At 43.2% G+C, this 27,998-nt stretch overlaps 1 protein-coding gene across 4 annotated transcripts in view; it reads right to left on the reverse strand.

Annotated features, from left to right (window-relative positions):
• Window positions 1–465: 465 nt before the first annotated feature.
• eml3 (EMAP like 3) overlaps window positions 466–27,998 on the reverse strand; it is a 48,928-nt gene continuing 21,395 nt past the window's right edge. For 2 of the 4 annotated variants that reach the window (XM_080451064.1, XM_080451061.1), the window contains 20 exons: window positions 24,789–24,905; window positions 23,263–23,291; window positions 18,648–18,683; window positions 17,901–18,021; window positions 17,023–17,172; window positions 15,904–15,973; window positions 15,568–15,678; window positions 14,275–14,370; window positions 11,791–11,925; window positions 10,967–11,105; window positions 8,793–8,944; window positions 8,408–8,533; window positions 7,670–7,801; window positions 6,184–6,254; window positions 5,166–5,254; window positions 4,302–4,399; window positions 4,073–4,160; window positions 3,848–3,946; window positions 3,308–3,438; window positions 466–1,523 (listed from right to left, as the gene is read on the reverse strand). In XM_080451064.1, the coding sequence (XP_080307190.1) occupies window positions 1,320–1,523; window positions 3,308–3,438; window positions 3,848–3,946; window positions 4,073–4,160; window positions 4,302–4,399; window positions 5,166–5,254; window positions 6,184–6,254; window positions 7,670–7,801; window positions 8,408–8,533; window positions 8,793–8,944; window positions 10,967–11,105; window positions 11,791–11,925; window positions 14,275–14,370; window positions 15,568–15,678; window positions 15,904–15,973; window positions 17,023–17,172; window positions 17,901–18,021; window positions 18,648–18,683; window positions 23,263–23,291; window positions 24,789–24,905 (2,194 nt within the window). In that variant the 3' untranslated portion in view covers window positions 466–1,319. The remainder of the gene's footprint in view (window positions 1,524–3,307; window positions 3,439–3,847; window positions 3,947–4,072; window positions 4,161–4,301; window positions 4,400–5,165; window positions 5,255–6,183; window positions 6,255–7,669; window positions 7,802–8,407; window positions 8,534–8,792; window positions 8,945–10,966; window positions 11,106–11,790; window positions 11,926–14,274; window positions 14,371–15,567; window positions 15,679–15,903; window positions 15,974–17,022; window positions 17,173–17,900; window positions 18,022–18,647; window positions 18,684–23,262; window positions 23,292–24,788; window positions 24,906–27,998) is intronic. The other 2 variants (XM_080451063.1, XM_080451062.1) reach the window with 2 other exon arrangements.

Below are 27,998 nucleotides of genomic sequence, written 5' to 3' on the forward strand. Positions count from 1 at the left end.
AATCAATCAAGCAAGCAATCAAGCTGATCCTGGACTACAGGAAGCCAAAAAGAGAGCAAGCCCCCCAGATACATCTTTGGCATTGCAGTGGAGAGGGTCAGTGACTTCAAGTTAGAGGCGCCACACATAGCATCCTGACTGGCAGTATCACTGCCTGGTATATGGGAACTATACTGTCCTCAACTGAAAAGCACTGCAGAGGGTCATGTGGACAGCCCAGCACATCAGTGGATGTGAGCTTCCCTACATCCAGGATACAAAGGTGTTGTGTCAGTAAAGCCTGTATTATCAAAGACCCTAGCCACCATAGCAACTATTATAGGCAACTGGCATTTTTTTTTACTCCTTAATCTTTTATCTATATCATAAAGTAATGTGATTATGCTTTTCAAAGACAAGTACGGAGAGCTAAATTGTGTGCAAATGTTTTCAAATGTAAAGCAACATAAGAAAAATAACCAATAGTCAGAGTCAGTTAGATTTTATTGTGTTAAGTTGGTCTATCTTGTGAGACAGAATATCACAGTGCTTCCAATGTTCTATTAAATACATAAAAGTGAACAAAAGTAACCAATGCAATCAATTCCAAAATTATTGGTCTACTTTTACAGGGTCGGATATTCTTGAATATTGATTCCAACTAACACGTTTGTCACAGTCTGTCTAATGCAAGCACAAATAGTTTGATATTAGCTGAGATATTGACCAAACACTGACATTCTTTAAGAACTTATAAAACAATATGCATATTAGGAACATGTATTCTTAGAGCAAACAAGCGAAAGCCACTCAAGGCAGCAGTTTGGTAAGTCTGTGTAATTAGAAAGGAAAATACAGGATGGAATGTTCACTGAAACCGATGACTTTTTCACATCAGAAAATAAAGTCAGGTTCTATACCGGGCTAATAATCCACCACTTCTGACCACTTAATGAAATTCACAAGATATGTTTGACAGAACCAAAAATATTCCATGTTCTGATGACTATATCACGCTGTCCAGTTTGACCAGACTGTTTCACTGTAATATATCCCGTTCTTGATATCTCTTTTGTCTTCCAGAAGACGTATTTTCTACACAGAGACCTGACTGACGATACATGTGACTGGTGCCCAATTCTCTTTCTATGTTGCATCTCTCTCTCTCTCTCTCTCTCTCTCTCTCTCTCTCTCTCTCTCTCTCTCTCTCTCTCTCTCTCTCTCTCTCTCTCTCCCCTCTCTCTCTCCCTCTCCCTCTCTCTCTCTTGTTCTCTGGTGAGCAAACAGTTCTCTCTCTTCCAACAACGTTTTCAGCTCCTTCCCTCCTCCTCCCCTCCCATCTAGCCGGTGGCAGGTTCCGGGGAGCTGGTGGAGGAGGCAGAGGCGAGTCTCTCCCGGCTGTCTCCCATCCCTCTGGCCCTCCCCACCCGCCACTGGAGGATGCAGGTGTCCTTCCCTCCCATGGAGAGCAGGTGGCTGTCGTTGTGGGTGAAGCACACGTTGGTGACGTGGCTGCCGTGGCCCTCATACTTGTGGCTCGGCGCCTGGCAAGGTGTGAACGAAAGAGACGAGGTTTGGAGAAATACAGTTAATAATTGCTATTTAGGCCAGGGGTCAGCAAGTAAGTTTGGCCTCGGGGGCAATTTCTTTCTAAGTCATTAGATGATGGTCCAGAATACAATCAAAGGCTAAGGCTGAGATCTGATAGACCGTCTTATACAATAATCAATATATTAATTGCTATGTATTGCTGTACAAGTTACTAAAGAAAGATATGTGTGTGTTATAACTGCATACATACTGATAGAACTGTGTGTAATCAAATGGCACGGGTGCAGATATGGCCTTCACTTTGTGAAGGCCATATCCTTGAATGGAGGATGTTTAGATTATTGAAAAGTAAAAAAAAAAGAACACCTGGAGACAGACAGACACACATGCTGTTTTATTGAATAGGAGCTCAAGGTCTCTTCTATATATATGCAGCCTGTGAATTGAGGAAAGGCTCATAGTAAGGATTGCAACTGTCGGCATAAGGGGGAGAAGTACGAAGGCAGCTGTGGCAATCAGTTGGATAAGCAGGTGTCCAGCACACGCACTTTCCCGAGGGACAATACTCTGTAAGTGTGTGTGTGTGTGTTTGTGTCCCTACTGACAGCCGCTGTTTAGGGTCACGGGGGTCTTCTTTTTCATGTGGCTCCAGTATAGCAAAGCATCAAACTGGGCCAATGAAATAAACATTGAAACAACACCGGGATAATCGCGCAGCTCCTTTTACTACCAGGTGATACTGCTCTTTAGCGATCTCAGAATGGACCCAATATTTCCTTTTTTATTTTTATGATCAACAAGTGAGAGGACCACCGTGTCCACACAATCTTAATATTTCGTTCTGTTTTGTTTCGTCCTGCAAAAGTTTCCGCAATTAATAGAACTAGACCATACCCGTGGGGGGGATATGCGCACATGATCTGGCCACCCCGGGAGCCAGCGAACACAAAAACGCTAATAAACAGCTGAGATTTCGTGTAATCGGAAAACGGGCTTCGCTGTTAGGTGCACATGGTAATGTTCAATGGCTGTTCAGATCAATTGCTCCAGCCACTGAGGAGAAACGGGCAGAACCAATTTTGGCCTCACCACTACACCACGCACACCACGCACCACTACAGAGGTTTGTCAAATTATAGGAGGATAATACTCATCGGAGTCAATGTGCCAGGTGGGTGTACGTAACGATTTACAGAAGTCCACTTCGCTGGGCAGGATCATTAAGTGCCATCATGAATATTAACTATATTGTTGCTGTCGGGCAGAAACTCTCCATACTCTAACTTTTTGTGTTTTTTTCGTAAATGAATGCCCTACTTGATCACACTACAGCGTCACACAAAAGCATCAAAAGTACTTTTGCTATTTTTGAATTTGAATTTGAATCCTGAAAAGTAACAGTTTTGGACAGTATGAGGTTTCCACCCGACAGAGACGATATGATGATGTCAGCCAGATCCAATCACACCTATCAGGTGACATGTGTGTGTGTGCGTGTGCGTGTGCGTGTGCGTGTGTGTGTGTGTGTGTGTGTGTGCGCACATGAAGGAACGAACATGATCTACTATGACAGGATGAAGGTACACCCGCCATTGAAATATAGTCAATAAATAATGGAGATCCAAGTCACCATCTTTTATTCAGCCTAAACACCTCACCTTATGCACATCTATTCAACTCTGGGGGAACCCCGGTCAATGGAATATATATAGGGTTGAAATGGTTTAATGTTAATGTTTAATGGTAAGTACGGGTGGCTAAGAAAGAGGAGCCTGACCTTTAGTTTTGGACATGGGTACTGGAAGAGGTGGACTTTGCAGAAGTCATCAGCCACAGCAACCACCTTCTCACTGTGTGAGCGACACAACGCGTTGATGTCTGTTCCATCTGAGCCTTCCAGCCACACACCTAGAACACAACAGCAACAATACTGGATTTATTCTTTTCAATCACAGGGATTTCGTGAAATTGTGTTTAGTTGTGGGGGGGGGGGGGGGGGGGTTCTTTTCTGTGTATTTAGCATTTTGTAAATACAGTATGAACTGAAACATGTGCTGGAAGCTCTGTCACATTGCAAACGTGCCCCTGTGGTGTTGGCATAATAAGGTGACATTGTCATTTCAAAAGGCAGAAAAGCCTCTGTTTGATTCAGTAATTGGATCCATGGTATATAATTAGTCATACGGCGAATAGTGAAAATAGCCGGTCTACAAATGTACAACGCATCGCAAAGCGACACGTTGTGAGCTTGCAGATCTGCTATTTCCGCTAGTTATGTGTAAATTATAATCTTGTGGCAAATTCTGGTCTCTCTCACCCATGACATGGAAGCCCAGCACGCAGGTGTAGGACGCCCATTCTCTGTCTTTGCTCTCGTAGCGGTTCCTCAACAGTTTACACCCCCCGGCCACATCCCCTGCAGACCAACATTTCATAATCAAATCAATCGATTCTCATGCACAACAAAACGTGCACAACAAAACGTGCCAATGTTTGATCGATGCAACCTGGAGAAAGCAAAGATAGATGGCCGATCACTTACAGTAAAGGATCTCATAGTCGCCTGAATTGGACATAATGTACTTCCCATCTTTGGACCAATCAAGATGAGTAATAAAGCTGGAGTGACCCTTGGACAGATAAAACAGGAACAGCATGATACAATCTGCTATGAAGAATATATCAGACAATCAAAGCATTGTGTTGGAATGTAAAGGCCACCATTAACATAACGTGCGCCCACTGCCAGAGCTCCAGAATTCTTCACTCACGTTGCACTTGCCAAAGCGGGTGTAGCGCCGCCCACATTCTGTCACAGTGTAGATATAAATGAAGTTGTCGTGAGAGCCCACAGCCAAAAAGCTTCCATCTAGAAAGACAGGAGAGCATCCACATGTGCTCAGTGTTTTGAACGCTTGGAGTCAGTTTGGTGTGCGAAGTTATTTTTTTTTACAAATTTACAAAATCGTGCACGTGGATTGCATATCCGTTATAAATCCAGATTTACTTATGAGGTTTTTTTTCCCTACCATGCAACCCCAGAGGGTCTCTAGAGACTGCTCAAATTCACAACAAAAGAGATTTGAAAGAATCACATTAAAAAGAAACAATTAAAAAGTTAATATTCTTCATAACAATTTAACAAAAAGCAACTTCTCGTTCAGCACGTCAATGAGAAGTGACTTCCTGGTGTGTGTATGGAAGGGTCGGGGTGAAACCACACAGCACAGTCACAGGAAAGCAGAACCGGGGTTGTGTGAGTGTCAAGCACAATACACGCACGCACGCACGCACGCACGCACGCACGCACGCACGCACGCACGCACGCACGCACGCACGCACGCACGCACGCACGCACGCACGCACGCACGCACGCACGCACGCACGCACGCACGCACGCACGCACGCACGCACGCACGCACCCACCCACACCAGAACTTTTTCCATGTGCATGTGCTGTAATGCTCCCAGCTGACAATGACCTTCCCTGGCTGTGGCTTCTAAGTCGGAATAATGAACTGAAAATGACCTCTCCCACACACGTCACACACACACACACACACACACACCAAAAAAACCCAAAAGCTTGCAGCTCTGGGAGTCAGACTGAGATTCTGACAGCACTGAACTCTGACCTGGGGAGTATCTCATGACAGACAGCTGCTCATTCCCGTCGATGAATTCGGAGACCACTTCCCTGGTTTGCAGGTCAAGGACCAGCCACCTGCCATTGTCATGGGGAGGGGGGCAAGAGAGAAAAGAGAACATTGTCTCTGTCGAGTGGAAACCTCATATGTCCAAAACTGTCAAACTGTCAAATGTCAAAACGCTTTGCGCCGCGTTTCGAGACGCGCTTCGAGCCGTGTTTCTGCTCGAAAGCGACGACATGTCGGAGAGGTAGTGAGGTAGACTTAAAGAATACTAATTTATAATAATAATAATAATTGAAGTCCAGAGTGTTAATTCATCGCGCCTAAGTGGCAATTGTTGAGTGCTTGTGCATGCACAGCAATAATTCGATCATACTATGATTAAAGAGTATGGTCGAACATGCCGGCCATGGAAACAAGGTTTGCACCTTAATTGCAGCCTTAATCGCAGTAAGCATAATACGATTAACACAGCTAGATTTCCGCTCACTCTTTCAATTCCTTCAGGCGTGTAAACGTCTTAGTCGTCGGATTGCTTTTGGCTTCTTAAATGTGTAAGTAAAAATGTCACTGCATCTATTCTCCATATACGGGGGATAAACCACATGATTAGCGACCACCACACTATATAAACTGGGCTATTGGAATAGTTGTTGCATTACTGTAATGCTTTAAATGGCATAATGCTATAATCCAAGTAGTCCCAGTCACCATGGATTTGTGAGCATGTAAACACAGTAATTATGGTTCTGGGATTTGTATTAAAAAAAAAAGTAGACTGAAAGTCTGAAAAGAAACTGTACAATAAACTATTATTATTATTACAGAGATGGAACATAGTCATAAAAGACTTGTGCTTTGGTATTGTGATAGCTGGGACTGTCTTTAACCACTTAAACCCCTATATACTTAGTTGACTGGGGTCCCCCAGGAGTCTGTACCTGGTCCCCTCCTTTTTAAAATCTACAAGTTCACACTTTTCGTACATTTTTCGATGCCTTACCTTCCTGTGTTAAGTCCTACAGAAACCACAGAACCATTTGGACAGAAGTCCGCACACAGGCCGTACTCCTGCTGAAAGAGACACACACACAACACAGGTTAAGAATGATCATGCATGTATGTGTGCATGTGTGTAATAATACTCAAACCTTTGTATCTCTGAAACCGTGACTTTTCAGGAAATGGAAAAAAGAACACGTGTTCCAATGGATTCAATGTAGTTATTATTTAGTCACAAGCTCTTGTTAACCCACTAAGACCTGGAACGCATCTGTGTCACTTTAGATTTCTTTGGCTATTCAAAAATAGCAGATATACAAGCTCATAGCGCGGCACTGAGTGCCGCGCTATGAGCTTGTAGATCTGCTATTTTTGAAAAATCGTATTTTTAAAAAAAAACATTATTTTCAAATATCTGCTAGGATTTAGAAAACATTTAAGAATCGAACTCAGGCCTTATACATCATTGGTTCAATATTTATTAAACCCACAGACACACTTTAATCACTTCCAACCTGGCATCCCAATGTTGGGCATTCCATTATAGGGGGAGATTTTCCAAAATGTTAACAAAATAGCCTTTGCCACATGTTGTGAGCTTGTAGATGGCATATTTCTGCTGCTTTTGTGCGACACTGTTATATGACGAAGTAAATTAATTGGAAATAAATAAATTAACATGGAAGTAAATATGGAAATGCAAGGTTTCTGCCCGACAGCGATGATACGTTTATATTTATATTTCTTCTATCGACTATTTATATTCCCCAAATCCTAACCTGAACTTTGACCCAAACCTTAACCTAACCCTAATCCTAACACCTAACACCAAAATAATCCCTTGAGAAGCGGGATCTCCTCACTTTGCAACATGTTCCTCATCTCTCTATCCTAATGGTGAAATATTTCTAACATAAGATGACCATATTTTCCAAAACCCAAACCGGGACCGTTAATCACTTAAATCTGATTGAATCAATAGTAGAAATAATAGAAAATATTATAATATATTTATTTATTATATAATATTTCCTATTTATATTATATTTATATTTCATATTTACAATATTTATTTATATTATATATATTATTATTATATATTACAATAGAAAATAGCCAATCTACGACCTCACAACCCGTCACGACTATTAACACCTTACACACCGGGGCGATTTTTTTCATGCGAATAATATATATTTTTTTTAAACCTTATAAAGTCAATGCAAGCTTCCACACCAGTTTCGCGGAGCGAAAAAAGCGTCTTTTAATTATTCGGAACGAGTCCGAATTTTGCGTATATTCGCATATTAGCCGGTGTGTAACCGCCTTTAGATTAGCTATTTTCCCTACTTTGGACAATTTCTTTCGAAAGTTTTATGATTATTTTTACCTGATGTTTTAACCAGGATGGGGGACAATTATTTTAGCACTTAGCACACCTAAGTGACGGCACCTTTCAAAAGAACGTGCGTGTGTGCGTGTCCTACCTCCAGTGTGGTGGACCAGTCCAGCTTGTGTTCCTCTGTGTTCCACAGGCACACCTGTCTGTCATGACCGCAGGTGAGGAAGATGCTTTGAGACGGGTGGGTGGCCAGACCCCACATCTCATCCACATGACCCTAACACACACACATACACAAAACACACACACGCACACACACACACACACACACACACACACACCCCCACACACACACACACACACACACACACACACACCCCCACACACACACACACACACACACACACACACACACACACACACACACACACACACACACACACACACACACACACACAGTAAAATCACAAAACGAACAGTGCCATTATTCTATCCTTCTTTGTTCATTATATTATTTTATTACTTTCAAGTCATTTCCTTCAATATCGCAAAGATATTCATGTAATTATGTTTCCAGCTCTTTGCATTTGAATTGTACATTGAACCACGTAAACCCTATATACTTTACGTATACTTGGTCCCCCTCTTTTTTCCCTCCACACCAAATATCTCTTCACCAAAAATAGCAGATCTACGAGTTCACAATGTGTCGTGTTGCAATGCAATGTGAGCTTGTAGATCTGCTATTTTTGCCAAATGTTCACCTATTTTCACCAAATGTTTGCCTATTATCATATGCCTAGAATAGGTACGTAATAGTGTTCACGTGGTTAAAACCTAAAAATAAGGAAACAGGAGTCGTGTAATTTGGTTAATTGCATACCTGTACTATGGCCACAAAGCCATCTGAGAACGTGCCCCTAAGGATAGCGTTTCGGGTCGTACCAACTAATAGTTCTTCCCCGTCCACATCTGCAATGGTACGGACTGCACCGAAGTTTTCGGGAATCTGGGGAGGCAACAATACAAACATTTGCATAGATCTACACAACACTGCCAGCATCAACACACACACACACACTAGCATGCAAGCACGCACGCACACACAAACGCACACACACACACACACACACACACACACACACACACACACACACACACACACACACACACACACACACACACACACACACACACACACACACACACACACACACACACACACACACACACACACACACACACACGCACACACACTTGTCTTTCACCTCACACTCTCTCTCAGGTGCCAGGTCTGCGCTCCAGCGGATGATCTTGCGGTCTTTACCCCCGCCACTGAGCAGAGCGCCGCCCTGCAGGTTGCACAGGGTGAACACACTGCCTTCATGGGCTCGAGTCTGACGCATGATCTGAAAGGTCTCTGGGAGAGGATGGAAAGGGGAACACAGGGGCAAGCGCAAAGGCATAGTATGTCATTTTGCCCGGTGTTTACATAACAAAAAAGTATATACATTTCTTTACCCATAGTTTCACAAGCTCAACAAACAGTGAAAACACCAAAAGACAGCGAGAGAGCAGTGTTTCTGCACCACCACACCACTCCAGTGGCTGATAACTGCTGGTATAGAGGGAAATGATTGTTAACTAGCTAGAAAAGTTCCCCTCGGGGGTTATTGTGGGCCAGCAATGTTCAGAATTCGCCAATCGGGATGGAATATGAAAAATCGGACAGTTCCGCCTTGATCACACGACCATAGAGATAATGTGTACCGATTTGCGGGATGTTTGGACAAAATCTGTAGGAGTAATATAAAAATTTTTTTTTGCAAAAATAAGCCTGCTGGTGGCGCCATAACAGGCCGATCTGAAATGTTTGGGGCAGAGGTTCTGCTCGGGCATCCAGGGAGTGTGTGTTTCATGCCGATCGGGCCAGCGGTCCCAGAGATTAGCAGTTCACAGACGGACGGACAGATACACACACACACACACACACACACACACACACACACACACACACACACACACACACACACACACACACACACACACACACACACACACACACACACACACACACACACACACACACACACACACACACACACACACGGACGGACAGGGTGCAAAACATAGTCTTGGGCGTGGCCGAGTCTATGTTTTGTCAGAGACAAACATTTATTTATTGTTTCGTTATGTAAACACAGGGCAAAGTTACATACCATGCCTTTAAACATACGCTGGGGTTAAAATGAAATAAAACAGGGCTTTCTTTCTCGTAGCTCAGCTTGAACTGCATTGCAGGTGCGCTTCACTCAACGTCCTGTTAACCACTTAAAGCCTACTTTATTGACCAGGGGGTCCCCTAGGGGTCCATCCTCCCACATTGCGACACGTTGTTGGTTAATATAACGATAGACCCAACAGTGTGACACTAAGACAGATGACCAAATGTGCCCCTTTTCAAAAGGGATTCATCTGTAGGAATACCTTAGTTCAGGACCAGCAGGGTTAGATTCTAAGCTAGGTATGGCTGCCTCACAGCTGGCAGCGTGTCCCTCCAAAGCCGTGTCCCTGACCCTGAGTAAAACACAGAATCCTATTTTACCCTCTGAGCCAGCTGTTGCTAATAGGGTTACCTAAATGACCAAAACATGATGGGAAATAAGTGTGTGTCATTCTAGTTAGTCAACAAGGCGCTAAGTGAGACTGTGCAATAGCAGGAACGGCTCTCTAAGCAGCACATGATGGCCATACTATTAGGGCCTATATATCTGGCCGATATATAGGACATTATTTGACGTTTTTGACAACATCTTTATATGCAAATAATGTGTTCAGAGTTTTTACCACTTTGAACCTGCCGTTGTGACGCGTTGTGAGCTGAGATGTTTGAACTGGGCTTAAGTAGTTGAATAATATAAAGTTCAGTGTTTATTTTGGCTCATAAATGGTTAAATGTTTTTCAAAATTTCGGTCAAAACATCGGTAATCGGTGGCCTAGGACTCTCCAAAATCGGACCATCGGACCCATAAATCTGCCATCTGGCGAGCTCTACATATTGGCACTCCTAGCAGGAGTTCCAGAGCAGGACCACACCTCCATCCTCCAATCAAGTCATTCACCTCCACTTATAAATTCTCACCTAATCCTCTTCCCCCCTCTTTGATCTTGCATTCTGCACCCCTCTCTCCCACCCTTCTACTCGTGCGATTCTCTCTACTCTGTCCTTTCCGTAGGGCCACTTGGAATATTCCCGAAGTCAGCAAGTTAATCGAAGACTCAGCCAAAGTTCCTCGCCCTTCAATTTGTTTCATTTGTTTCATTTCACTCATAAACAACATAAACGCAATCTTATCGGTGGTGTGGTCCTTGCTAGTGAACTATACAGTACCTTTACAGTGACTACTGGTACAGAGTCTCAGTATGATCTATTATAATTACCCTTTGCTCCTTTCCCCAGCGTTTTCACATCTGCCGCTGATTTCCCCCATGTCAGGATGTTGCCCTCAGAGTCTCCCGTCAGCACGTCCCCCGTCAGGCTGAAGACAAAACACTGGATGAACTTGGGCTTCTTGTATTTCTGACAAGAGAGAGAACACAATGAACTGGACAAAAACAACAACAACAACAACAACAACACAGGAGCTTTAGGCTTGCATTTGTGGCATGGGGAGGTTGTTCAGGCCCCAAAAGTGTATTCTCTCTGTTATGATTCTTTAGCACAGAACAACTGAACAACTGTCTGTCTGTCTGTCTGTCTATCTATGTTTGAAAACAACTATTCTTTGCAGACAACAATTCCAGCACAAGGGCGAACAACTTTTCAAATTGTGTTGACTTATAAATGTGTATATTTATACCTAATAGCTCATACAACATGTAAAGCTTGGTCAGTCCAAGTACAGAGGGCCAAGGACCCTCAATCTCCTGTTGATTTTTGGTGTCTGTCTGTCTGTCTGTCTGTCTGTCTGTGTGTCTATCTATGTTTGAAAACAACTATTCTTTGCAGACAACAATTCCAGCGCTATTGTGTTGACCCAAGTTTGACTCAACCAACATTGATTTGCATGGTGTTTGTTCGCTTGTAGAGCCAATGTGGCTCTGGGGTTGGATGTTACTCAAGGCGGTTTTGGCCATCAGACGTGTTGAATAAAATTCTGCCGTGGAACTTGGTAGAGCCATGTTGATTTTTAAACTCGAGGAGGCAGAGGAACACAGAGGACTCGCTATGCGGCCAAACGGGTCGGAAAAGGGGACTGACTCACTCCAAAGATGCCTTGTTTCTTGGTGAGCTGTCCGGCAGTGAGCGTCCAGAAGTAGACGTGAGACTTGCCACAGGTGATGATGTTGGTGCTGTCCCCGGGGTTGAACTCCACGGCGAACACTGCCTCATTGGTGCTCTGGAAAAACAACACACTGTCCTCTTGTCACACTGCTCTCCTGTTGACCGCCCGGAGGCGGGTGGATGCACATCGTCACTGTCAGGCGCAAAACCTTGCATGTCCAAAATCGTTACGTTTCAGGAAATGGGGAAAAAAAAGTGGATTGTTGTTTCAATAGATCCAATGTAATTATTATTTCAAGCTCCTGTTAATTCTTTTCATTGGTTAAATATTTATAAAAACCCACAGACAGACTTAACCACTTTCAACCGGGCATCCCTATTTTGGGCATGTTGAAAATATTTAGAAAATAGCCAATCTACAAGCTCATAACGCATTGCATCGCGATGCGCTATGAGCTGGTAGATCAGCAATTTTTGCTACTTTTACATGACACTGTCATGCAGATAAGTATAAATTGGGGTGTAGATTTATGACTAAATACAACAAGATGAAATATGGAGATACAACATTTCTGCCCGACAGTGATAACGATATGCTTATATTTCTATCCTTTCCATTGTCTTTCATTGACTATTTACATTCCCTAATCCACAACCTGAACTTTGACCAACAACTAAATCCTAAACCTAATCCTAACACTGTAAAACAGGGGTTTGCAGGATCTTTCTCATCTCTCTATCCTAATGGTGACATCTGTTCCTAACAGCAAGAGAAGTACATGAACGTGAATGTTAAAGGAGGAGTTCACCCAAAAAATGACTTATTTTCTATCAATTGCACACCCTATGAAGCCTTGAATCCATGGATTCTTTTTTGTTTTTGTCGCATTCCTAAGCTAATAATTTGATTCCCTTCTCCTACCGGCTAATGTATCCGGTAGGAGACACAAAGTAGATTATTTGTGTCTCCTACCGGAAATACACACGGTCATCAAATTATTGTCTTAGGAATGCCACAAAAACTAAAATAAATCCATGAAATCAAGGCTTCATGGGGTGTGTAATTGATAGAAAATAAGTCATTTTTTGGGTGAACTCCTCCTTTAATACTTTTCATTGGTTACATATTTATAAAACCTACAGACAACCTTAACAACAAGGCATCCCAATTTTGGATATGTTCAACATTTTTCAAACGTATGGAAAATAGCGATGCAAGGCGTTGTGAGCTTGTAGATAATACGATAAAGTATAAAATATGGCATTTATTTATGGAAAACAATTATGAAGCATGGATGTTTCTGCCTGACAGTGGCGACATGCAGTGTGTGGGCACACAGTGAAACACACAGTGAAACACACAGTGAAACACACACTAATAGAACAGAGGTCTTTAATGTCCCACACGAAGAAACAAGCTATTATCAGCCGCTCAACTGCTTTAGCTCTTGAATTATAACGATATTAAAACGTCAGCGGTAGATTAAAGGAGTTGACACAGGCAATAGAGGAGAACGTTCCCGCACAAAAGTCCCATTCATGTCCTCACTGTACTGTGGCCTATGGATTATTCCACTCCTATGGAGAGGGGAGGGGTATGTAATTATCTTATCCCGGATGAACGCGCGTGTTTACATAGCACGGGGCAGTTAGCACCGTCCACTCCCACTCCCTCCAGCTGCTCACAGAATGGACATGACCCAAAGGGCCCAGCGCTGCCGTGACAAATTACGCTTATGCGAAATAAATTGTGAAAACAAGTTATGCAAAAAAAGAACAAAAACAAAAACGAAATGGCACATTGCACAACTTACTGGAGTTAGAAAATGAGCACATGCACCTATGCTAACCCGCGCGTCTATAGCACGTGGCCTTGTTCGCCCACACACACACACACACACACACAAAGACACGTGCACACACTCACTCACTCACACACACATACCGCTGAAACAAATTCCCTGTCTAAAATATTTACACCGTTGCCGTGACAACAGCGCTGCAATTGCTCTCAGGGAAGTTGAGAAATTTGGGACAAAAGCCCATGACGGCACGCGGCGATGTTGCCTCCATCTTCTTTTCCTCCCCCTTAATCTCTCCAAACAGACATGCTCCATAAAGGGATCCCAGGATCTTTATGCGGCTATAGTGGGCGTTTGGCTGCACAGCTGCACATGCATGCAAATTCTCCTCTTGGCTCTCGGCTAAAGATACAGCACACCATGGCACGTACAGCAAGCGTGCGGACTGTGTCATAATTTCAGAGTTCTTCTGGGTTCAAGGTGCAGAATGGTTTTAGGTTACGCTCAAATAAATCCAACACGTTTTAGTGTTTCCCAAAGCGGTGTCAGTGAGATTTCCTGACAGGATCTGACAGGGAAAAGCAACGTTGATAAAGGAATGTTGTGTTATTTATGTTGGGTGCTACTGCCAGTGCATAAATCTGGATACGGTGTTATTTTACCTTAACCTCGGTGTGCTTGGTTCCTTTGGAACAGTCCCACACTGACAGCATGTGTTCATTGGAATCATCGATAACACAGAGGAACGCTCCTGAGTCCTGGAATAAGACACCACGCACGCACGCACAAACACACACACACACACACACACACACACACACACACACACACACACACACACACACACACACACACACACACACACACACACACACACACACACACACACACACACGCACAGCGTGAGAGAGAGTGAGACAGATAGAGAGCGAGACGGGTGTGTAAGTGTGAAAACAAATGACAGATGGAGAGATGATGCAAGCGAACAGCAAGCAGCAATTGGTAGTGAGTGACAAAGTGTGTCAGAGAGAGAAAGGAGGGAAATGAAAGACAGAGATGTTAACGGTTTGTTTTTCGCTGTTGGTGCGACTGTAGCCACCATTTAAACACTTCAAACACTATTTTGGACACACCGTTATAGCCAAACAATTTCAAAATCATCAAAAGTCTTCAAAAACCTTTGAAAATAGCAAGAATAGCTGATCTTCAAGCTCACAACGCATCACAATGCAACGCGTTGTGAACTTGTCGATGGGCTCTTTTTTTCAGCTATTTTTTAAATAGGGCTTACTGTAAGTGGTTAAAGCATTTAGCCCAACATTTTAATAATATTCATTCATTAAGTAATAAACTAAACTAAATCAACAACATACACTGTAAATGCAAATCATGTGTCTAGAATGGTCTTTCATTTAATGATCACGACTAGCCTAGATTATTAGACCAATCCTAGAGATGCAGGTAAGGTTTCCCAACACCCGAGTACATGACATTAGAGCAAGCCGCCCTGTGAATAATGGGAATTTGAAGGCGCTAACAACACTGGACACAAAACAGTGTGCCTTGTCTTATTTTGAATCTATCACACAAGTGGAATCATTTATTTTGTCTCTGGAAAAAAAAAAACTAAAACAAATGTGGATCTTGGGATCTACATGGGAATAGCGTGGCTCCAATGTGGATCTCAGACTTCATGGGACCAGCCTGTGATGTCAGTCCTCTATGACATATATCTATGACGTATGACTCCAAATTTGGGCAAGGTTTCAGACGATCAGACTTCCATTCTAATACTTCAATAAGTGTAAAACGTATGTGAAAAACAATTAGTGGACATACTTCTGTGGCCCTACTGGCAGAGTGACCGACAGACCCTCTCATAGACGGCTAGAGCCACGCCATAAAAAACTCTTTCATGCGACTGAAGTTACATGTAAGATCAAACATCAACTCACAGCGAAAGAGAAGGCCACAGATCCCACTCCTCTCTCGAAGGTGCCCATGCCTATCTGCTGCAGCGTGACGAGGGTGGAGGAGTCCCAGATATGAACGCAAGGCTGCAAAGGCTAACCCCCGACACGCACACGCACACGCACACGCACACACACACACACACACACACACACACACACACACACACACACACACACACACACACACACACACACACACACACACAGAGAGAGGGAGAGAGAGAGAAGGGACTTGGCTCATACAATACAGACACATATGGTACAGTGCATGGAAAAAGGTTCATTTTGTATCGTCATAAACAGGATGAGAAGTGTCACCTTGCCGTCTTTATCCACCCCTGCTGCTTGCCCAGATGCCACCCGCACCTTGTCTGGATGCAGTGTCAGACTGCAGCAAGAGGAAAATATCATAAATTATGTTATATAATTTATCATATTATTTATCATAATGTGTTTTTTCTCTATCGACATGCTTCTTTATCATAAAAAAAAAAAGAATACATATTTCAATATTTCAGTAATGAAATGAAAACTATATTCGTTCCTACTCTCACCTATATGGTCATGACGTGTGGGTCATGACCGAAAGAATAAGATTGCGGATACAATCGTCCGAAATTAGTTTTCTCAGACGGGTGGCCGGCCTCTCCCTTAGAGATAAGGGTGAGAAGTTCAGTCATCCGCTGCTCCTTCACTTGGAAAGGAGCCAGCTTAGGTTGTTCGGGGCATCTAGTACGGATGCCTCCCGAGTGTACCTCCCTAGGGAGGTCCTCGCTGCAAGTCCGCCCCTGGCAGACCAAGGACCAGATAGGGGGATTATATCTCTCCACACTGGCCTTGGAACGCCTCGGGATTCCCCAGGAGGAAGTGGCTAATTGCTCGGGAAAGGGAAGTCTGGAGCTCTCTAATGGAACTGTTGCCCCCGCGACCCAACACCGGATAAGCGGTTGAAGATGGATGAATGGATGGACTACTGCTACTTCGAATAATAATTAAAATATATTAATTTATATATAATTTTCTCCCAATTTCGTCGTTATGCCAATTTCCAGTTCCCCATGTAATCCCTGTCACTGCTGAGTGCTGAACCAATTTAGTTGGAGAGAGTAGACAACCACGTGACGACTTATTTTTTCGTGACAATGAGGAGTCTCCCCAACCCCAACCCAACCCAGCTTTCCCCTACTCATGGAGGATTCAAACTGCATGTCTCCACGATGGTGGACAGGAACTTTACCCATGAACCTTACGCCCCAATAATCATAATGTTTTCAAATAAATAATCTAAGGATTAAATGTTTTTAAATAAAATTAGAACAAAGACTTTAAGCACTTCAAAACAATAGGATAATGCAACAGTACATAACGAAAGTGCAAATTAAACGTTGCAATCAATATCAATCATGGCAGTCAGACGTTGAAATGGGAGCCACTGACCAGCGGACACAGTCGGTGTGCTTGCGGTAGTGCCGCTGTGTGCGGTTGTTGACGTGGTAGAGCACCACCACGCAGGCGATGAAGTACAACGCCTCTCCCGACGGCAGGAAGTAGAGGTTGGCTCGGCAGTCTCGTCCTCGGTAACCGTAGCTAAAAATACACGGGTCAAGGTTGACATCATCCAAGCGTCTCGTCTGATCCATCATCCGTCCAAATCAAGTCATTAAAAGTGCAAAGTAATTTCACCCTCAGTTTCACTGCTAATAGCTGATTTATGGATGATACCGTTCCCACTGACCAGGCTACTGTCTTTTGTTCAAGGACACGAGGCGGGGGGGGGGGGGGGGGATTCGGAGACATGCTTCCCCAAACTAATGGTTCTGAAAGTGAGGTCCGGGGACCCGAGGGGTCCTTGAGGGGGTGCAAGGGGGTCCCCAGCAAAATTTGTTACAACAGTATAGCATAAAAAATAGCTGAACTACAAGCTCACAACGTGTTGTGATGCGACACGTTGTGAGACTTGTAGATCTGCTATTTTGGAAAAAATCTTGAAAAACCTTTTGGAATAATGTTATTTTTAACAACACAAATCTTCTGTTATGGTGGTCCCTGGCACAAAATGTTTTTAGATGGGGGTCTGCAGCCAAATGCATATCGATATGGGGGTCCTTGACAATGTTTGAATACAAATACAACATAGGCTAATAGGCAACACAAGACCGCGCACGTCTCGCGTCCAAATAATTAATTACCACCCATGAAAGTAAGAGCGTGATCAATACTGGCTGGCTGAATTTCAAGTGACCCCTGAGTCCCTCATAAATAAACTGTATGTCTGGGAGTCTGGGGACGCTGCGGTGGCACGTGAGGAAGGATACACCCAGTCCAGCTCTAGTTTCTCGGACGGCGGCTCCATCTTCAGGTCCTCGTAGTTCTGGATGTTGGAGGGGATGTACATGGTGATTGGTCTGCCTCGGATGAACATCTTGATTGATTGTTCTGCGGGGCGAAACACATAACTCCCATTTCAGTGAAGTCAGTGAATTATGATATTGAACTTCCCCACCACGCTAAATCACTTTTTGTATACCTGCTGACGCTCTTTCTCCACCAAGAAGTCTATGGACAAATTCCGGGGGCCAAACTCTCATACATGTAGAGTCTATTAGCTGCTATTTACTCCCCATTGTTGCTTATACAGATCATAATTCATAAAACATAGGATACATTATAGTAGTCAATATGTATTAACCCATTAAGACCTGGAACGCATCTGTGTCACTTTGGATGCCTTTGGCTATTCAAAAATAGCAGATATACAAGCTCATAGCCGCGCTATGACCTTGTAGATCTGCTATTTTTGAAAAATCTTTTTTTTTTTTTTTTTTCAAAAAAAACTGTTAGGATTTAGAAAACATTTTTAAGAATCGCCTCAGGTCTTAATGGGTTAAACTTAATAGTTGGGTTAGACCATGGCATCCTAAAGGGCTCCTATCAGCCCATGCAGGGCCCTAAGAATCTCCTCAGCATATTTCATCCCTGTTTGGAACGAGTGAGCCTTTGTGCGTGTTCTAATGTTTTACTGCCCTGAGCCTTTGGTGAATGACATAACAGACTGCCCCTACCTTGGCTGTAGGTTGCTCTGCGAGACCCAGGGGATCCTGTGTGTGAAACAGAGAGAGAGAGAGAGAGAGAGAGAGAGAGAGAGAGAGAGAGAGAGAGAGAGAGAGAGAGAGAGAGAGAGAGAGTTAGTTGAGGGGAAGACAGAAGCCAGACAAATAAACACTGAGATCATCTGAGCTCTGAAATACAGCTTGGTTTCTATGAAGCCGGCCCAGTCCTGGCATTAGGGGACCCCCGGGGACCTATTCCCCAAGTTTTTATGTTTCCATGTCAGCCCCCTGTTACCTAGATGACTGTTATTTGACTTTTGTTAAATGTACAGAGTGCGGTGGTGCAGAGGTGTGGACACGCCCCCCCCCCCCCCCTGTTGATTCAAATTTACACCAGAGGGAGAATGAGTCTCGACCCGTACATCCACCCCCAGCTGGGAAACGGACGTAAACATCATCCAGGGGCCACGTCGCGCATTCACACTGTACAACTCTGAGCGCACGAAGTGGAACGCTTGCAACAGCAGCTCAACAAAGAGGATGGGCAGGATCTCTCTTTATCTCGCCATTAGTGAGTCAAAGAAAACCCTTCAAATCAAAGGCAGATGTTTACGGCTTGTTCGGTGTAATTACTTCAGCTGTGCAAATGCTGTTGAGAATGTGAGAAACCGGATTGAAATAGAGGTATGCATGAATATGAAGATGAAATATATGCATACAGTGTGTAGAGTACATGTACTGTATATATATATATAGAAGCCAGGTTACATATACTTGGACATACAGTACAATATATTCTTGCAAATGAAGATGGAGAAGTGAAAGTTTCCCTAAGAACTGGGACACATTTCCACATGCACTGAGACTTTTACATAACTCTTATACCACATAAACCGTAGCCTCGGTACCCAAGCGTTTTTACATAAACTCTAACGTCCCTATTCTGGGCAAGCTATAATAGGTGAACATTCGGCAGAAATAGCTCACATACAAGCTCACAACGCATCTTGTTCAAACGTGTTGGGAGCTTGTAGATCGTCTATTTTCGGCAAAGAGATTTGGTGTTGAGGGAAAGCATTGGGGAGCTGACGTATATAGGGTTTAAGTGTATGGGGACATTTAAAAAAGGGGGGGAAAAGCAGATCCATGCATGTACTGTGTACTCTGTGATACTACCTTTCCCAAATAAAAAAAGAGAATGTGAAAAATCTGATTACCAAAAGAGTAAGCCCTACTTAGCTTTACTACAGAAAGACCGAGGACCACTACAACTCATCACCAGAGAAAATAAAACAAAAATGACACAGCGAAACACAAAGATCAATAAAGAGAGAGAGAGAGAGAGAGAGAGAGAGAGAGAGAGAGAGAGAGAGAGAGAGAGAAAAGAAAGAGATACATGGAGTGTGTGATGATGGTAGAGTGGATCAGATCGTGAATGAAAGTCACAGAGAAAGGAGGGGTTGAGAGGGGATTCTCAATTTAAAAAAAGAAGAAATTGGCCATGGCTCTCGGCATAACCGACCATCCATCATTCCGTCAGGCGAGGCAGAGTGTTGCGGCGGCACGGCTGACCACAACGTGACAACGTGACTCCAGGGGAGCGGCCGCGGCCCTTAACAGGCCCTCCAGTGTCTCACTGAGGAAAACCTTGGCCAGGCCTCGTACCAAAAAGTGACCGGGAGAAAAAGTAAAAAAAAAAGAAAGAGAAAATCCTCCCCTGGTCTGTGATCATGGCGGCCGGACGGCCTGCTGAGTGATATTTCTGGTGCTTTTAAGGGTGTGGCGAAGCCATGGCGATGGACTTCAGATGACCTGTGATTCTTTCAGCAGTTTTTTTCTTTTTACTGCATTTTCTTTGTTTCATATAGACCAGTGAGTCTCAAAGTGTGGCCCAGGGAACCCCAGGGGTCCTTGAAGGGGGTTCCAAGGGGTCCCTTGCAAAAGTAGTTAACCCATTAAGACCTGAGGCGATTCTTAAAAATGTTTTCTAAATCCTAACATTTTTTTGATTTTTTTTTTTTTTTTCTTCAAGATTTTTCAAAAATAGCAGATCTACAAGCTCACGGCGCGGCACTCGGTGCCGCGCCATGAGCTTGTATATCTGCTATTTTTGAATAGCCTAGGACATCTTAAAGGGATTGTAGGCGATTCAGAGATAAACAAAGAAAAAAACTCCAGCAGTTCGTTTCCCCGACCACCAGGGGGTGACGCAGGGAGGACTTCCATAGAGTTAAGGGGACTTCTAAACGGGCCATGCCGAATATAGGTTGCTTTATTTGGATACAATTCGCGGAACTGCCCGCCCCTGCCGGTTCTCTGATTATTTTTTTTTAAATAGGCTCTTTCATGACAAATTGACCACATATATGAAGTTAAACAACTAAATTCTATCCAAACGCTATCTGAAAAGTAAATGATGTGCCTCAAAAACGAAGTTTGAGAGCGTTTTAAAACCGAAAGTAAAAAGTTCACACGGACACGGACGCGCACGGATGCGCACATGCGTGCGTTAATTTACGGCCCGAGACAAACATAAACAGTAGGGAAAATACGGATTTCAGAAAGAGGACTGTGTTTCAATGCAGGAAAACACCCCAGCATCATTATAGGCTGATAGAGGGGGAAAAATGCAAAATATATATATATAGATATTTTTCAAATTTAGGTTTAATGTTGCCAACAATCCCTTTAAGTGAAACAGATGCGTTCCAGGTCTTAATGGGTTAATATAGCATCGAAACCACTGACCTGAGCCAGATTCGATTTTACAATCACGTGGTCGAGAACTTTAACTGATGGAACCACCAAGAAGACACTGTTTCTCCATCGTTTTACCGTCCCTCATCCGTCCACAGAACTTTGGAGGATGGCCTATTAGTTTTTATGCTCTGTGGTCCTGGGATCAGCTCCAGAATGACATTAAACTGGAGCACTTGATCCCTTTGGATGATTTTAAAAGTTGACTTCAGACGCTAAAAACAGAGGTCTGCAGCTGTTCCACTACAGTTTGTATTAATGTATTTAATGTTCTGCTTTGTGTTTTTATTGTATTTTATGTTGTAAATCCCTGCTGTTATGTTGTAATTGCTTTCCTGGCCAGGGCACCCTTGAAAAGGAGATTTCTGTCTCAGTGGAACTCCTGATTGAATAACGGTTAAATAAAAAGAAAACACAATAAATAAGTGTTGATGCACTGCATGACATGTGCACCAATGGTCTCCCCACTGGGGCTTAAAGACAGATTTATGCTAGACAAAAATAACATAATATTCAACTTTGTTGCCGAAGCATACTGTAAATCAGGCTCAAAAGACCATTTGGCAGATTTCTAACCTGGATCCTATCATTCTAAAGTGAGGAGGACATTTGAAAATGTGTTTAGCATACGCTCTTACCTCACCTATAAGCAAGGTAATCACATACATAAAATGCAGAAAGACAGTGTAGTACCTCAAGAAACCCAGGATCCCAGGTAAACCAAAAACCTAGCATCAGTCTTATACTATCGAAATAATTATCTCTACATTGAAACTATAGGATACCAGGTAAACAATGAACCTAGCATCTGTTTAAATAACATACTATCTAAAATTACATTCTTAACATTGTGGTCAAGAAAAACAAAAACATGAGAACGAATGAACCAATGTACTGTTGTACAGGTATGTCTGCATGGTAGCCATATGTTAGTCAATCACTAAAATGTGACATAAAACGTCCTTGTGTCTCAGGAGCTCACCTTCAAAGGCTCTGGAAAAAACTCCACCAGCCTGCTCTCTGCTGCACATTATCCAGGTTAAAACCCGGCCAAGTGGCCGTTTAGGTTGTAAAGAACTTTGGGTTCTGGTCTATTCCTAGTCTTGTCATATCTCTTAAGGTTGCTAAGAGACATGACAAGATAATCACAGCTCTGATGGCTCTATCACTTTGTGCCCATTCCAAGTAAGTACAGATCTATTTGTGACATCCTTTGTTCAAAGTCAGCTTGTGACACCCTGTTGCATGTGTACCCCTCTCTCCATTGTGCTAATGAAGCAAAAATGGCTAATGACTAATTACATGTTTTAAATACATTTAAATGTAATGCACACCATTACCACTTGTAATAATGCTGCACAAGTTTACAAGGCTCAAACAAAACAACAACAAAACAACAACAATTGGCGAGAGAGTGAGAGAGAGAGACTGAGAGATACAGAGAGAGATACTGAGAGAGAGAGAGAGAAAGTGAATGTCCTCTTAAGCTCTGCTTTCGCAGTGAGGCCTAAAACAGCTTACCACACTAAAGTCCAGCAGTCATAAAAAGCTACGCTAACCACAAGCGTGGCTCTGGATAGCAGACGGCAAGATAATGCATTCATTTTTTGTAGGAATTCCTACACATGTGCACAGCAGTTAAAGTTTGGTTGGGAAAGTACAGTAACATTTAGAGCCGTGGTTCTGAACCAGTGCATTGGGAATGTTCAGAAAGGGTTCACAGACAAAGCTTTAACAGAGGAATAGTGTGTAATGTAATTAATTGGGTCTGGGCTAACCATAGGCTTGTAATTTGTGCAAATAGGTCAATATTATGGTGTCTATCCTAACCAAGCCAAGAGACAGAGACAGAGGGTTTCAGATACGTCACCTGCAGTGGCGATGAGCTCCTTGGCTCGACTGTAGGGAAACAAAAGAAGAATGACAATTAGGGCAAATTTATACTTAGAAAATAACTTTATAATTTTTTTTTCAAGCAACACAGCTATGTGATGAAGCATAAATTAGGCTTCAAAAGACACCAGTACATGTCCATCTATTCACAGCTTCGACCATATACAGTATATCACACATATGTGTTCTACATAACCCATTTTTCTGTTGATGGTTGAATTTTTAGATTTAGTTTAGAATTTTTTGTTTTGTTTTCATTTTCTCTAAAGTCATTAAAACATTACCAAACGAACGTATCTGCATACCGTGCCATATGCAAAATAAATCAATAAGTCATGGGTGTTTGAATTTGAATTTGCAAATCAAGGGACAATCTTCAGCAAGGCTTTTCAAATCAATCCACGCAATGATATTCAGTGTGTTGGATTACCTATCTTAAGCCAAATTCAAGTCTCTGCAAGTTTATTTTCATACCATACTGAAATGAAACCATCCATCTCCATGAAAATCAAACAAACTACGGTATGCTTTGGGAAATGGTTGGCAGCATACCGCGAGTTGAAGTCAAATGGGCTAAACATGCCAGACCATCGGTATGGTCTTTTAACCACTTTCAACCTCGGGTCCCTAATTAGGACATGTCATTATATTATAAAAACTGTCAAAAATGTAAAAAAAATAGCCAATCTACAAGATAAATGGTGCATTTTTTGTGTATTTATCCAAAGCACTTTACATTCACCCACAAACGCTGGCAACCACACAAACCACCAACCAGCTTGATCATTGTGAGCAGTTAGAGGTGCAATGTCTGTCAACACCAACCCACCATCAAACCGGCCGCTGTACCTCCTGAGTCACTGCCGACCCTTGCAGATTGGCTATTTTTGACATGCGACACCATCTCACGAAGTGAAATATAAAGTAGAGCTGTGTCTTTTATGGTTCATTCATTATTCTCTGATTTTCTGTAAAGCCCCTTTGGTCAATCATGGTCGTTGTAAATAAATAGTGCTTTATAAATAAAGTTTCAGTTGAGTTGAATGTACAGGATGCGAGGGAACTGTGCCTTGTGCTATTTAGGAAGAGCACTTCAGCAGAAGCGCAGCTCGGACGTTAAGGGGCGGTTGTGTAATTGGGGGGTTTATCAAGCATTGCACCTCCCCTCACAGATGTTTGGCTGAATTACACCAGAGACATCTCCAGAACGTCTCAACAGTACATTCTGGCACCCCAGAGCCGCTCTTTTCCACAGCCCGATCAAACCGCAAATTCAGTCACATCAAACTCAACACAACCTCTGGGTTCGGTATCAAGTAATAGGGCACTCCCCAATTTTTTACGGGATAGGGGAATTTTATTGTTATGGGATAGCGGGGATATAAAAGACCAATAGGCCTTCCAGCGAGTGACTGTGAAATATGTAAGGCCCAAGCGGCCATAGGAAAATGTGAGCCGTGAAAATACGGCGCGAAAGTTATGAGTGACGGAGGCCAGGCTCACTTCTCTAGGCTAGGGGAGCGGGTGAGGAGGTTGGCCGAGGAAGCCGCCTTCTTGTCCAGACGCTTCTTCGTCTTCTCCAGGGTGTCTTTGGACAGCTTCTCGCTGTTCCGACGAACCCTGGGAGAGGAGAGAGGTGAAGAAGAGGGTAGTTAGGGGGTTTGCCTGAGAGGGTTGATCTACGCCGGTGTCTTACAGCATGAATCCCACACATAACCATGCATTGAAGCAGTGCACGCATGCACACCGATGTGCTCTTGCACACAAGCAACCACACATTCACACCGGTTTTCCTGCACTCTCAAAGCCCTGCTACACTTAGTCACGTGCAGGTGTCATGCGCCAAAAATAGCCGATCTACAAGCTCACAACGTGTCGCACTACGACACGTTGTGAGCTTGTAGATCAGCTATTTTCGTTACACAACCCCAGCATGTGACTAACTATGAATCAGGCTTCACCCACATGCACCCCGTCTTTTTGTGAATCACTGTTGAATCACAGTTAGTTTGTGTGTCACAATAGAGCCTTGCCACACACACCCACGGTTTCCTGCCGACATGCCCGACTACTGGAACCAGTGATCAAGGGAAGCGTCATGTGACAAGAACCACTGAAGAGTGGGCGGCTACGTCACTGTCCACTCATACAGGAAGTGAAACTCAGCTGCTGAGCCCCCTCGTTAAACATCTACTGGAAATGCAAAATGTGTACCATGTAGCTATCGATAGCTAGCATAGTCAGAGTATGTACAGCATGAGAATACTCTTTACTTGTGAGTAAACAGTCAAGACTGAAATTAATTCAATACTTAATGTTAAACACTTTCAACGTGGCATTCCTAGTCATTAAAATGTTCTCGGAGATTTTTTTAAATAGTTATGTAAACAACGTATCGTGACATGACACGTTGTTATCCTTATAGATGACAGATTTTCGCTATTCGTCGTACGGCGAGGTATAATATACCTTGTATAATATACTGTAAGGCTTACCACTTGAACCCTAGCATCCCTATTCTGGGCCGAACATTTAGCAAACATAGCAAATCTACAAGCACACAACGAGTCACAGCGCAACACGTTCTGAGCTTGAGATTTGGTGTAGCGGGAAAGAAATTACGGGACCAACCTAGTATAGACCCATAGGGAACTAATTACAGTATAATGAGTATATAGGGATAAAGTAAAGTGGTTTGTGTGGTTGTAATGTAGTGTAGTTCATGTTCATGTAAACAGGGGTAGTGAGTGATCAATGGTGTCTGGGGGAAGACTGGACATTTACTGTAACTGTTCCCAGTACCTCTGGTTGCCATGGAGGGGCATGAAAGAGCTGAGCATGATCATGGAGAACACATGTTAACGATTAGTGGAAGAAGAAGTACTTTACTTAAATAAAAGTAGCAATACCAAAATGTATAAATACTCAATGCCCTGTATTCATAAATGTACTCCCATAAAAGTACAATAGTATTGGCATCAAATTATACTTACAATACCAAAGTAATATGAATGGCCCATTTCACAAATGTTTTCAAATTTCTTTCTTCTAAATTTGTCAAACATTTTCGAAAACAGCAGATCTACAAGCTTCAATGCTATTTTCGAATAGCTAATAAGTCTAACAGAGGGCTTAAGTGGTTAATGTGTGTTTGTAATATTAATCTAAATCTGCAAAGTAACTAGTAACTAAAGCTGTCAAATAATTGTAAAAGTACAATATTTGCCTCTGAGATGTAGTGGAGTAGAAAGTATTGAAAAATGGAAATACTCCATTTAACTAAAAGTACCTAAACACTGAGTGTACAGTGTAGTGCACTTGAGTAAATGAACTTGGTTAATTTCCACCACTGCTATCAATCGACGGCAGCCCTCCCAAATTCCACGACAAGAAAGTAGAACAGAGAAACACCCACGGACTCGCGCACGCCACAAGTAAACAAAAGCAGCAAAACTGCAGTGTTGTAGCAATTATTTCCTAATTGCTAAGTGCAGAACAGATGATACCGTTTGAGGACGCACATGCTCAAGATTAGAGCCGCGCAAACACACCGTATGCAGGATAGAACGTCAGCCCATGTATTATTTAATGGAGAAAATGTTAGAAAACTGATGATCAGGTTAGAGCAGTGCTTCCCAAAGTTGCCGTCTGGGGACCCCCAGGGGTCCTTGAAGGGGGTCCCCAGCAAAATGATTGATAGTTACAGTAGGAACCAAATGGACACTTACAGGTCCATTTGGTTCCATTTGCAAAGCCCATGGCCTAATAATGCATACCAAACTGGGTGGTCGTTGAAATTAAAAAGCTTGAGAACCCAGTAGTTTTCAAACTTTTCAATTGGAGGTTAGGATGTCAGCCCATTAATTATTGAACAGGGAAAATGTTAGAGAACTGATGATCAGGTTAGAGAGTACAGTACAATCAGGTTGAAGAACTTGGAAGATTCAATGAAAGATTCTGGCTTGTCTCTCTGCAAAACCCATCTGAACAACAACAGCACGCCCTCCAGACAGGCCCTGCGTCAGCAGCGCACACACACACACACACACACTGCACGCACTGTTCATCATCACACTGTTACGCAACTATCAATGTTGCATTCATGGCAACAATCAAAGCCCTTGACATAGAGGGTGCATGTCTGTGGAGTTCATTTTTGACGGATAGCGTCCGTCCCTGACATGCGCCGCTTGGACCTGAGCCGCCATTTTGGCCATTTAGTTTTTCTGGAACGCCGCATTAAAGAGGCGTTGACATGTCAACAGCGCCCTTTGTGCGCAGAGTCTCCCTGCAGCCGACCGGAGAGTTCGGCGCTGTGCTATACGGTACATACAGGGAGCTGTGCTTAGCTGCCCTCGCATCATATTTTCCACTGGAGCCAATTCTGTGTAACTATAAAGTGTGTGTGTGTGTGTGTGCGTGTGTGTGCGACACATCCGTCAGCACGTACGAGCGAGCGCTGCTGCCCCTATGTGTCATTAAGGCCTTATGTTTCCCCGTCCCGCACACGCTGTCTCTTGTTCAAACACACGGGACAGGAAGAACAGTAGGAACAACGGGGGGGCCACGAGGGGGACTGGACAAACTGTGACGGCAGAACTTGTTGTCACCCTCTGGATCCCTAAACTGGTTTTGAATGGCAATTCTATATTGGGAACCAATTTCTTTAAACACAGGAAACCTACAGTAGCGTCTCTGTGGGCGTGTCATAAT

This window comes from Gymnoscopelus braueri (genome assembly GCF_963280865.1).
Source record: "Gymnoscopelus braueri genome assembly, chromosome: 15".
NCBI lineage: Eukaryota > Metazoa > Chordata > Actinopteri > Myctophiformes > Myctophidae > Gymnoscopelus > Gymnoscopelus braueri.